Below are 12895 nucleotides of genomic sequence, written 5' to 3' on the forward strand. Positions count from 1 at the left end.
GAATGTTTCAAAACCAATATAATTCAATGTTTCTTCAAAGGACAAAAATAATATATAACATCTACTAGTGAATGTCTGCATCATGAATGCATACCATCGCTGTTATCAAAAAAAGTGATATCTCCATTGTTTAAGTCATTTTTTTATTTTTGCCTCAAATGAAGGTGCCAATTATATTATTTTTCTAAATGCCCACCAAATGAATATAGGCCACTCATGTATTGCAGAAGTATCGGATTTGAGGCTATTGGTAAACGCAAATCTTTAGCCCTATTCTGCTTGTGACTCAAAAAGTTTGGCCACCCCTCGTACACTGTATTTTACCTCAAAAGTTTTATCACAGATCATGTCATTGTTTCAAAAAACAATCATATTTCAACGTTTGCTACTTCAACCAACGGATAGATAGACATCTCTCTCTGTATAAATCTGCAGAGTGGTTTAACTTGGGTGGAGTCACCTGTTATCTATTGTCAGGAACATTCCTTCTGTTCTTCTCAAACGACATAATTGGAGTTATCTGAAGAGTCCTCAGTGAAGTTGCTGTGCCTGAATGCATATTGTGGCCCGAGTTAACCTTGGGTACAGTACACAGATCTGGACACAAGCAGGAGAGAATGTCAATTGTGATACAAACATGGTATTTCCTAGTGTACCTTTTGCAATATGTTCACAATCAAATGTCTATTCAGTCTGTAGCCATCTTTTGAAGACATATTTGTGGAGATTAGGAGGAAGCTGAATCCTTCAAATGATCTATAGAAGGTTACTAACCTCTGAATTTAGTTTCATCATGGCCATGTTTGGGTACTAAATGGGTAACGTCAGGAAGGCTGGACCTTCTCCTTGGTAGGCCGGTGTATAGGCACATCCTGGAGACCGTCTCCTTCAGCCGTTCCGCAGGGGACCGTGACTCGTTCTTCAAGCTACTCCTATGGTTGCTCCTTAGGCTTTCAGTGGATGAGAATTGCTGTACCCCAAATTTGTGCAGGGGCGTGCGCGACACGTGTGAGTACAAAGAACAGAAGGCGTCGGCCATTGCGGTCAGCGCTTGTATTTGTCTAAAACGACCTGTGGGGGAAACAACATAGAAATGTATCAAAATGTTTGTGGTTATACATACCTTTAAACAACTCAACAATGGGTTTTTTTTTGCATTTTAGGTTGAAAGGGTGAAACCATTATTATTTTGCCCTGATCCAACTTATTTCCCTGTTCACGAATCCTTTAACCTCCTAAAAAAAGAACTTGTCAACAAGACACCCCACAAGTCAGTATTTCAGTAGCTCAAAAAAAAAAATCCCGATTGAAGTCGTTCAAAACAACCGTGTTCAGCAACATGAACCCTTACCAAAGAAAATATCGTCATGAATAACTTCATCTATCACTATTTTATGAAGTAAACCGAAACGGTGCAAAACAAGATCATTTTTTCTCTCTTCATATTGCAAATCCTTGAAATATAACTTTTTTTTTTTGCCTGACCAGGTTTTTAGTGCAAATTCGGTGCAAACTTTTAAGCAAAGGTTGGCAGAGATAGATTTTTCTAATTTTCTTAGGTGGGGGGGCGTAAGGTGACCAAATTTGGCCATGCTCACTCTCAGCATTAGTTTCGTGTCATGTTTTGATTAATGTATCTAACAATACTTTCAATAAACATTACATAACTAAATCATCAAGGCATGCAACTCTCTCTATTGACAGTTTCTGTCCTGTTTTTGGGTCGTGGCAAATTTGGCACTAGTACAGTCCTTAATGTTGTCGGCCCAGTTATTTTTCGGTTTCTCTCCTCCTATCCACTTGGACAGTGCCCTGGACAATAATCTTGGCCAGTATTGAAATTTTCGGCTGCGCACAGTTGACATTCTTCATGGGGTTCAATCTGCCCCCCAATGGTGTGGTGCACTCTTTTGTTTGTCAAATGCTGATGCCTAGTGTTTCCTACAGTATCGCATCTCCATGGCTTGAATTTTCTTTTCCAATTTTCCTGTGAGAGTCCTTGTCTTGCAAGCGTAGAGAAATATTGAAGTGACAAGAAACGTATTTTTCTTTTCAAATCTTTCACCCCTTGTATTGTCTTCATGTAAGCACATCCAAGAAGCAGAGTCGTCAAATAGCTTACTTGCTATACACAAGATGTGGTCCTCCTCACGTATCCGTCGGACCTGCGATTCTAGGAAGAGGCGGAAGTTGATGCCCCGAGCTTCAGAGGGGAAGGAAAAAAAACGAGGAGGTATGCGAACATTGAGCTGCAAGTCGTCGTAGCCAAAACCCAACTGCCACAGGATCTCTTCGGCATCTTCTGAACGTGACTGGAGCATCTCTGCAATACTGATGTGAGACAAAGAAGGGAGGGTGCTTGAACATTATGTACAAAACTAAGGCTGTACCTTTTCAAAATTAACACCTTCACAGGAGAACTGGACTCACTGTACACAAGAACAGGTACACTCAACATCTTATTCACTCTAAAGAAGGTCTAAGTCAGGGGTCTCCAACCTTTTTTATCTGAGTGCTACTTGTTCCTAATTATCACAAAGATCTACCAGTTTGATATGCATTTCGAGAATAACAACTTATAATGTTGTTACTATATTATTACCAGGTTAATTATTGATAAGAGGGTTAAATAGACTTGGTCAACTGCTAAAAGAAAATCTGGTGAGCTATTTTCAGAAACAAATTGTGAGCTACTCGGGTGTTGTTAGGAGGCTACTATGCACCGCATTGGAAACCCTGGTCTTAATCAAACTTAATCTGACTGCTCTATGTCACTAATACAAAAAAATTAAGGCAGCTCTATGTTGTTATATTCTCTCTGACTGACTGTATCTCAGTCACAGTCACATTTCCTTTTGTCTCTCTGCAAACTGATCCACCACTAACTGTTTTTCCAGTTTGTGCTTCCATTTGACGATCAAGTATGTTTATGCCTTCCTCCTAAGACATTTTTTAAATATTCTGATGCCTTAACTCCTCTACATGGCCAACACTGCGTTCTTAGTTAAAGCTTGCCTACAATCTTTAATCCACCTCTTTAGATGGTAAGGCGCCCGCTTTGAGACTGGGAGGTCGGTGGTTCGCGCCCCGGCCGAGTCATTCCTAAGACTTAAAAAGTGGTCGGCGGCGCCCTCTGTTGGCTGCGGCTGCATCGGCTCGCTACAACGGGTCAGGTGCAATCGACATTTCGTTCTGTGTACATTGTTACACAGAATGACAATACAAGGAAATTATTATTATTATTATTGATCAGTTCCATTGATTCTTTCAAGTCAAGTCATGTTTATTTCTATAGCCCTTTACCACAAGGAGTCGCAAAGGGCTGCACAGACTAAAGATTATTGCAAGCGTCAAGTCAAGTCATGTTTATTTGTACAGCCCTTAATTACAAAGAGTCTCAAAGGGCTCCAGAGACCACAAATTAGTGCAAACCACAGACTATAATGATACCTTCACCTGATCTAAAACCTACATGAGGGCAAATAATACACAGATATTGTTAACATAAAATATAGGTTATTCATGTGCTATAGAATAGAAGTGTGTTTTAAGTTTAGATTTAAACATTTCCACTGAGGTTAAAAATCGAATCTCAGGGGGAAGAGCATTCCACAGCACTGGGGCCCGAATGGAGAACGAACTACAGACTATTATTACACCATCCCCTGATTTAAAACCTACACGAGGACAAGGGAAAACTCAAAACCTCAACATGAGGTAAATGAAGAAACTTTGAGAAGCGACCGCACATGAGGTAATCCCCCTTCCAGGATAACCAGGCTGCAATGAATCTTGCAATAACAAATAATACATAGATATTCTGCTGGCAAGCAGATTCGTTGCCGGTGAGGGTTGGACTCCCTTTTATGGACAGAATTTCTAGGTGCTGCCTTGGCGGGGATGGAGTCCGGTTTTGGGGGCCTTAGCATTGCGTCACTGCTTTTTGCAGATGACGTGGCACTGTTGGCTTTCTCGGGCCGTGATCTTCAACTCTCGCTGGAGCGATTCGCAGCCGAGTGTGAAGCGGCCGGGATGAGGATCAGCACCTCTAAGTCGGAGACCATGGTACTCAGCCGCGAGAGGGTGGCATGCTCCCTCTGGGTTGGGGATGAGATCTTGCCCCAAGTGAAGGAGTTCAAGTATCTCGGGGTCTTGTTCTCGAGTGAGGGTAGGATGGAACGGGAGATCGACAGACGGGTCGGTGCAGCGTCTGCCGTTATTCGGACCCTGTACCGGTCCGTCGTGGTGAAGAGGGAGCTGAGCCGAAAGGCAAAGCTCTCGATCTACCGGTCGATCTACGCTACCCTCACCTATGGTCATGAACTTTGTGTTATGACCGAAAGAACACGATCCCGGATACAAGTGGCCGAAATGAGTTTCCTCTGCAGGGTGTCTGGCTGGCAGTGTGAAGGAGGTTGGAGAGGTAGGAAGGGGCAAGGTTATGAATGGCCATGTAAGTGTAGAGCAGGATTTTGTAGTTTATTCTATGGTTAATTGGGAGGCAGTGGAGTTGCTGAAGGACATCCCTTCTTCCATAAACTGCTGCCGTCCTTGATCGTAATTTTGCCACTTCTCACCTGGATTACTGCAACTCTCTTCTGTTTGGACCTGCCCTAAAACCCTTACAAAAAGACCTTTCAGAATGTTGCTGCCCGTATAATCGTAAGGACCCCTTTCGTGCGCCACTTTACTCCAGTTTTACAGTTCCATTAACTTCTTGTCATGTTTCAGTATTCAATTATTAATTCCCATATAAGATTCGAAGGCCCCTCCATAAAATCACATTCCCTACGAGCGTTATCTTTCCATATCTTTCCATCCACTCCTCCTGCCTGACTACATCGGGGGACCTCATTGCACCCCATCTCTGGAAAGCATTACCACCTGACATCTCAAATATAAATTTTCTTTCTCTATTCCAGTCTGTTATTTATGTCACAGGCCAAGGACGGAGACAGGACCCAATAGCGTTCGTTTTACTCAGTTTTTATTGAGAAAGATAGCAATGCTTGCAACCACGATCTGATGATCATCGGTCACGGTAGCAGATGGCAGGAAGGCGGAAGTGGCACTTCCGTGTCGAGCGAGGATAGTTGGTGACAGCGGAAAAACAGGTCGATGCCCGGGACAGAAGTAAAAGCAGTAACGAGTCCAGAAAAGAGGTCGGCAACAGGTTTCAGGCAGGAAACAGGGCAGGATAATGTCGGAGGGTACAAAGCTTGCCTAGCTGAGAGCATAGGTTTGCAGACGGTCTGACAGCTTCCTCTTGGAAGACGGGGTTTTTAAAAAAAAAGTTCAACAGCCAATCAGATCCCGCGGCTGTTGGCGCCAGCAAGGCTGTCGCAGGTCGATGACCGGGATGGAGGAGCGGAAGCAGAAACGGGTCCAGAAACGTGTTGGTAACAGTTATAGAATAGAATAGAATAGAATAAAATATGCCTTTATTGTCATTGTTACAACATGGGATATGCTGTAACAACGAAATTGGACGACTCCAGTACCACATTTACAGTGAGGATAAGGAAACATAGAGACAAAGGAACAAAGAACTAACTCCGTGTTGGGGGGGGGCGGGGGGGGGGGGGTGTTCTAACGGTCAAACAGAGTTGCCGGAACCAACCGAATGTTTGATCTTACATTACACATAGTCCAGTGTTTTTCCGAATAGCTCAGTCCACAATTGAATGAATTTGGGAGTACAGTCCATAAACATGCCCGATTAAAGTCGCTGTCGACGATAAAGCTCCGTTGGGGTGTGCAAGCTGCTGTTTAATGATAGCAGCGGGCAGGAGATTTAGCGCTATGCTAACGTTAGCATCCGGTGAAACTGTTAGCGGTGGAAAGTATACAGCAAACACAAAGACCAAAGTTAACTCTCCCGGTACATAGAAGGGTCTGCACGATACTGCTAGAAACTCCATATCGAGTGAGCAGTGTGTGTCAATGGTTCGGCTATTATTGTAGCGCGTAGTCTCCAACCCCTGTTTTTACCGGAGTCTTCGTCTCGTTCGAGCCGGTAATGCGGCGTCGGGAAAGCTGGCAAAAAAAAAATCCTCCAATTCCGGATGTTGTTGGTGGCGATCCGCAGCTCAATTCACTCATTATCAGGCAGGAAAACAGGGCAGGATAATGTCGGAGGGTACAAAACTTGCCTAGCTGAGAGCATAGGTTCGCAGACGGTCTGACAGCTCCCTCTTGGAATACGGGGGTTTAAAAAGAGTACAACAGCCAATCAGATCCCGCGGCTGTTGGCGCCAGCGAGGCTGTCGCAGGTGCCCCGAATCAGCAATCATGACAATTTAATTGTTAGCCATATTATTTTTTATTTAACATGGTTTTAATTTAACATGGCGGCACAGTTCTGAGGTCATGAGATCGAACCTCCTTGTGTGGAGTTTGCATGTTCTCTCCGTGCCTGCGTCGGTTTCCCCTGGGCATTCCAGTTTCCTCCCAGATCCCAAAAACATGCATTTCCGGTGGATTGGCCGATCCAAATTGTCCCTAGGTGTGAATGAGCGAGCGAATTGTCTGTCCCTGTGTGCCCTGCGACTGACTGGCAACCAGTTCAGGGTGTCCCCTGCCCACTGCCCGATGATTGCTGGGGTGGGCTCCAGCACCCCCGCGACCCTACTGAGGATAAGCGGTGCGTTGGATGGATGGTTTTAATTTAGTTTTATAGTAGTGGGTTTTTATCTGTTGTTGGATGACCTTGAGTGTAATAAAAAGTGGATTTAAAGGGGTTCTGTGTTATACATGACCACTAGATGTCACTGTATCTCGTAGTGCAACTAAAAACAAGCGCTTAAAAGCACAAGGAAGTACACAAACTACGGAGACTTAAACTGATCCAACCCACTTGCTTTTCTTCTCTTTTTTTTTTGCTCGATCTTTCACAAGTTTTTTTTTTAGTGAGGTTACCCTAAGCGACAAAATGGCGATAATTTTAGTTGAGCCTCATGTTATGTAAAATAAATACAAATTTCTTTTAAAATAAATGTAAGTTTATAGATAGTTCATGTATTATTGCTTATTATTCAAGTAGATGTTTTTTTTTTTAATGAATGAATTTTTACCACCAGGAAGAGCTAAATATTACACAATGTTGTGTTACATTAAATTAATTGCCATCATTATTGTCATTATTTATTTCTAATTATCCAGAAATTTACATTTGTACATATGTAACCGGTGTAATAATAGCTTTTGTTTTATTGAAATTCCTGCTGAAATATGTGTATAAGTTTTGGTAAGTGTCCTGCAATGATGAGTACAACAGTGCCACCTGCTGGTATGGGGTAGGGTTTGTTTTGGCTTTTGACATGTGACCGAAAGGCAGGGTTGATGACAGTCTACAGAGCGAGGTGCCAACGGTAAGACACATGTTTTGGTGCTCCACAAAAAAAGTTAATTTTAAACACTATAACCACAGCTGACAAATCTCTCAACATGCACAGTAATGTGATTGATGTTGTCAAGCTGTTTGGATTTATTTTCGTTTTGTTTCTGTTATGCTAAAATGTTAATTCCCCTTGTAGAGATCAAAGAGATCAAAGCCAGCAGAGAAGCTAACCACGTGTTGTGACTCATTTAATTTGCAGGTAAATTGTACCCGTTTTCATACTCGTTATGGTTCTTATTTCTATTTTCTCATATATATAAAAAGAATGATGTTGGTTAAAATTCAGACTAAAGAAAAATATGTTGAATTCATTGTAAACGTTAAAAAACCACTATACCATCTCTTGTTAAAGTTATCTTGTTAAAATGGATGTAAAAATGTATTGTGAATCAGCACGGCGGCGCAGTGGTTAGCGCATGTGCGGCACAGTTCATGTCTTGGGAACCTCCTACGTGGGTTCAAATCCAGCTCCAGACTTCCTGTGCGGAGTTTGTATGTTCTCCCCGTGCTTGCGTGGGTTTCCTCCGGGCACTCCGGTTTCCTCCCACATTCCAAAAACATGCATTTCAGGTGAATTGGCCGGTCCAAATTGTCCCTAGGTGTGAATGAGCGAGTGAGTTGTCTGTCCCCCTGTGCCCTGCAATTGGCTGGCAACCAGTTCAGGGTGTCCCCTGCCCACTGCCCGATGATTGCTGGGATGGGCTCCAGCACCCCCCGACCCTACTGAGGATAAGCGGTGTAGCTAATGAGATGAGATGAGATGAAATGTATTGTGATATTCTAAAATGTATTTTATGTAAATTGAAAAGAAAGCTCTTTGATATGCTTTGGGCAGTCTACAGAGCGAGCTGCCAAAGAGATCAAAGAGATCCAAGCCAGCAGAGAAGCTAATCACGTGTTGTGACTCATTTCATTTGCAGAAACTGTAATAAAAACCTCATCATCCAGTCCAGCGTGAATGTGGATCTTTGGTGGGACAGGTACACCGGGGTTTACACATACATTTAAATCAGTATACAATAACAATAAAAACTTAATGTTGCTGTACCGTACATTAAATAGACCTAGAAGGGTTTATTGGGAAAACTTACCTGCTGAAGTCATTGTGTCTTTCTTTCTCGGTGGGGTTCATTGCAGACAGAGTTGGCACCTAATAAAGAAAATGGTTGGTGCCTCAAAGTAAGGGTTAACACAAATTATCTCAATGAAATATTTCTTTCAAGTAGAACTACTTCAATTTTTTTTAAAAACAATGTGAATGTCCTCACTCTGCCTACTTTGGATGTCACATCTAAAAATTCATTTTGGAATGTGCGCAAGGAAGCGATGTCAATGTGCTTCTGCAAGATAAGCACATGTGCCTCTTTAACATGCATCGGAGCCTAATGGTGGACTTTATAGTGTTAAAACAGTATCCCTCGTATTGAAGTAGAAGATGTTGCCCCATATTTTGAAACTGGGACCCCCTACATACTAATGCTTGTCACTATACTCTGTTGGTAAACTGACCTTCATAAATTGGTCTCCATCTCTATTAATCTACAAATGTTTACATTTGGGACACTGGTGGCACAGGGTTTGATTATAAGACCATTGCTGATGCTTAAAAGTACAAAAGTCAATTCCATTGAAGTTGGGAAAAAGTTTAAAATGTCAGTAAAATTAGAATAGAATGACTTGCAAACCTTTTCTAACCCATATTTAAATGAATACACCACAAAGACAAGATTATCCATGTTCAAACTCATAAACTTTATTTCCATAAGCAAATAATGATAAACTTAGAATTTTATAATTGCAACAAGTGCCAAAGTAGTTGGGAAAGGGGCTTCTTCACCATTGTGTTACATCACCTTTCCTTTTAATAACACTCAATAAACGTTTAGGAAGTGAGGAGACTAGTTGTTGAATCGTTGATAGTGGAATCCTTTCCCATTCTTGCTTTATGTACAGCTTCAGCTGTTCAACAGTCCGGGGTCTCCTTTGTCTTATTCTGCGCTTTATAATGCGCCACACATTTTCAATGGGAGACAGGTCAGGACTGCAGGCAGGCCAGTCAAGCACCCGCACCCTCTTACTACGAAGCCACGCTGTCGTGAGACGTGCAGTGTGTGGCTTGGCATTATCCTGCTGGAAGAAGCAAGGGCGCCCATGGTAAAGATTCTGTTTGGATGGCAACATACTTTGTTCCAAAACCTGAATGTACTTTTCTGCATTAATGGTGCCTTCACAGATGTGCAGGTTACCCATTCCTTGGCCACTCATGCACCCCCATACCATCACAGATGCTGGCTTTTGCACTTTGCGTGCATAACAGTCTGGGTGGTTCTGTTCTTCTTTGGACCGGAGGACACGACGTCCACAATTTCCAAACACAATTTGGAAAACTGACTCATCAGACCACAGAACACTTTTCCACTTTGTATCAGTCCATTTTAGATGGGCTCGGGCCCAGAGAACCCTGCGGCGTTTCTGGATGTTGTTGATGAATGGCTTACGCTTTGCAACATAAAGTTTTAACCCACACTTACGGATATAGCGTCGAACTGTATTGACTGACAGTGGTTTTCCAAAGTGTTCCTGAGCCCATGTGGTGATGTCCTTGACACATTGATGTCGGTTCTTAATGCAGTACCGCTTGAGGGCTCGGAGGTCACGGGCATTCAATAATGGTTTACGGCCATGCCGTTTACGCACAGTGATTTCTCCAGATTCCCTGAACCTTTTCACAATATTATGGACTGTAGATGATGATATCCCTAAATTCCTTGCAATTGTACTTTGAGGAATGTTGTTTTTAAACTGTACAACAATTTGCTCACGCAGTTGTTCACAAAGAGGTGAACCTCGCCCCATCCTTGCATGTGAATGACTTAGCTTGTTCGGGTCTCCCTTTTTTATACCCAGTAACAACTCTCACCTGTTGCTAATTCATCTGTTCACCTGCAAATAGTTGGTTGATTTCCATTCATCCACTTTCTGAGTAGTTATTGACACCTGTCCCAACTATTTTGGCACGTGTTGCTGTCATCAAATTACAGAGTTGATGATTTTCTCCCAAAACAATAAAGTTTATGAGTGAAGACAATAAATATGTTGTCTTTGCTGTGCATTCATTTAAATATGGGTTGAAAAGAATTTGCAATTTACTTGGATCAATTTTTATTTGCAATTAACACACTTTCCCAACTTCATTGGAATTGAGTTTTGTAAATTCTTGTGACCCTCGAATATTAAAAGGATACAAGCATACTAAGTATAAGCAAAGTCTTCACAATTGCAATACCAAACTTGGACACAAACTTATTCTATCAAATGCTGAAACCGGAAAAGGAACAGGACTCAGTTTATTAAATTAAAAACAATACCTGGTGGTACATTGACAGACGTGTACTATATGGTTTAATGGTTTATATGGTTTAGTTCACCTGTATGACTCAACCTAAGTTTTAAAAAAATCCTAGAGAAGTTAAAAAAATGAAGGTCGTACTCGTTGTGAAGTAAGTGATAGTTCGATTTAGGCACTTTAATTGGGTAGAAATCACATGGCCTTTCAGTAAATTAGCCAGTTTGGACCTATGGAAATGGTAAATTTACAAAATCGTTAAACATTGTGCAAAAACTACTTCTTGTTCAAGCGTAATTTCCTTTGTATCTGCAATATTTTATGGTTTTGGTATTTAAAAAAGAAAACTTTTTTTTTTAAATTTAGATTGCATTTGCGTGTTTCAAGAAAACTATTCAAACACAATTTGATTATCTGGGGCTCATAACACCCTAATGTAACTGGAGAAATTAAGCATAATGGTCTAAAGGTGAATGTGAGGTGAGGGATCATTTGCAGGAACATAATAGGTAAATTTTCCTTCTACTAGGTATTAATGACTACAACTGTTTACCTTGACTTTTCATCCAAATATGAGTGATCACAACTGAATGGCCTTCAACTTGTCAAGGTTAAAACTTGAGATTGTATTACGATGAAGAAAGAACACACTCAAAATCAGAGATTAGGTTTTTGATAGCTCTTCCATCGGAGGCGCGTCCCACCTGAGCTTTCTCATAGATCGGTTTCCAAGATCGGCTCAGGAAGAAATCCCCCCCCCTCTGCCAATGGCTAGCGTCTTATTTATTGAAAACGCAAGCATAAAACAACACATCAGATTGGCTCAAGTGCGATCACATGAATACATGAAACAAATCTGGTTTGTTTAGACAGAAATCACATGTTTAAATGAAGCGAATAATGCTGGTCGCTGAATGGCGTGCGAGCATAATGAATGAGCAATAGGAAAAGTGAAACTTTGTAACACAAAAGGCACAATGTGTCACTGTGAAGTCAGGGGAGTAGAAACAGGGAGGTAAGCTTTTGACCAGACCTCCCGGCACCAAAGCGAAGGCCATCTTGATTAATAGTTAGCGGGCCCCAAGAGGATTCAATTCTTGCCAGAATACAAACAGCACCTGGATATAATCTTTGGCTTTGTTAAGGTACTTTTAAGGATAAAATCATACAAAGACACATACAAACGATAATCAAACTATAATTTCCCTCACACAACCAACCATATTTTTTTTAGGGGGCTGCATGTTTGTGGGTTTAATCAACCAAATATTTCCACTTGGAAGAGATGAGGCGATTCCATGCCCGCTACGTTCACCACATTCCACTCTCTGGGCTTCTTTCAATGGGGCCACATTAAAGATATCGTGTAATGAAGAAAGCTAAAGGGAATTACCGAGATAACGCAAAGGATTCCTGATGCCATTGCCACAATTGATGAGGATATGCTATAGCGAACATGGCAAGAAATCGAGAACTGTCTTGATGTGCTTCGTGCAACTAATGCACATGTAGAAGTGTATTAACTCATTCAATGTGATAAGGTATAAATACGCTTTTGGAAGCAATGTCCCTGAGTGGCAAAATGTAAAACTACTATTTTATTATTTTTCAAAAATAAACAACCTTTTCCAAAGGCTTTGGCGCTACAGATCAGCAAGTATAAGCCTCTGGGGATGATTTCACTATGATAAATCACCGCTAGATGGCAAGAATGGTGTTGATCAGATCTTTGTACCCACATCAAGGAGCCCCCACTTCTTTGAGTTGCTTTGCTTCCTCTATCCAGTGACTGAGAGTCTGTGGGCGGCTCACGAGTGACTGAAATCGTGTAATCACGTCACCGGAAGAAATGATTGTTCATAAGTTCAGTGATCTTTCAATAAAATGTTACTTTGCCAGAAAAGTGACCTTGTGTTTATGGAAAGCATTGTTTTAGATATCGGAGGCATCACAACTGCGGAAACAAAAAGCACTGAAGTGAAAGTCCTGCTTGAAAAAGCTGTTTTTCTCAAGTTTTCTTGGAAACTAATATCTTCAAGAAACTTGGCTTTGTTCCACTGTTGTTTACTCCACAATGGTAAGAGCTAGAAGCATACCTTTGTTTCTAAGAAAAGATGAGGGTTGACACTTTCTTTTGATATGTCCTATAT

The 12895-nt window shown here is 41.6% G+C and overlaps 1 protein-coding gene across 1 annotated transcript; it reads right to left on the reverse strand.

Moving 5' to 3' along the window:
* tespa1 (thymocyte expressed, positive selection associated 1) lies at window positions 1–8721 on the reverse strand. Its single transcript, XM_088337238.1, has 4 exons — window positions 8491–8721; window positions 2123–2331; window positions 775–1071; window positions 1–597 (listed from the first exon to the last, which is right to left on the reverse strand). Exons 1-4 carry the CDS (start codon window positions 8529–8531, stop codon window positions 464–466), a joined length of 681 nt encoding a protein of 226 aa, XP_088193364.1. The 5' UTR covers window positions 8532–8721; the 3' UTR covers window positions 1–463.
* Window positions 8722–12895: the final 4174 nt, after the last annotated feature.

Source organism: Urocampus carinirostris, chromosome 6 (assembly GCF_059441175.1).
Source record: "Urocampus carinirostris isolate Australia breed hairy pipefish chromosome 6, RoL_Ucar_1.0, whole genome shotgun sequence".
Classification (NCBI taxonomy): Eukaryota; Metazoa; Chordata; class Actinopteri; order Syngnathiformes; family Syngnathidae; genus Urocampus; species Urocampus carinirostris.

Coding starts and splice junctions, on each gene's coding strand:
- tespa1 (XM_088337238.1), bottom strand. CDS start 8,531: ATGAACCCCACCGAGAAAGAAAGACACAATGACTTCAGCAG. Junction 1,072..2,122: donor CCACATCTTGTGTATAGCAA/GTAAGCTATTTG, acceptor TTTCCCCCACAG/GTCGTTTTAGACAAATACAA. Junction 598..774: donor TGATGAAACTAAATTCAGAG/GTTAGTAACCTT, acceptor GCTTGTGTCCAG/ATCTGTGTACTGTACCCAAG.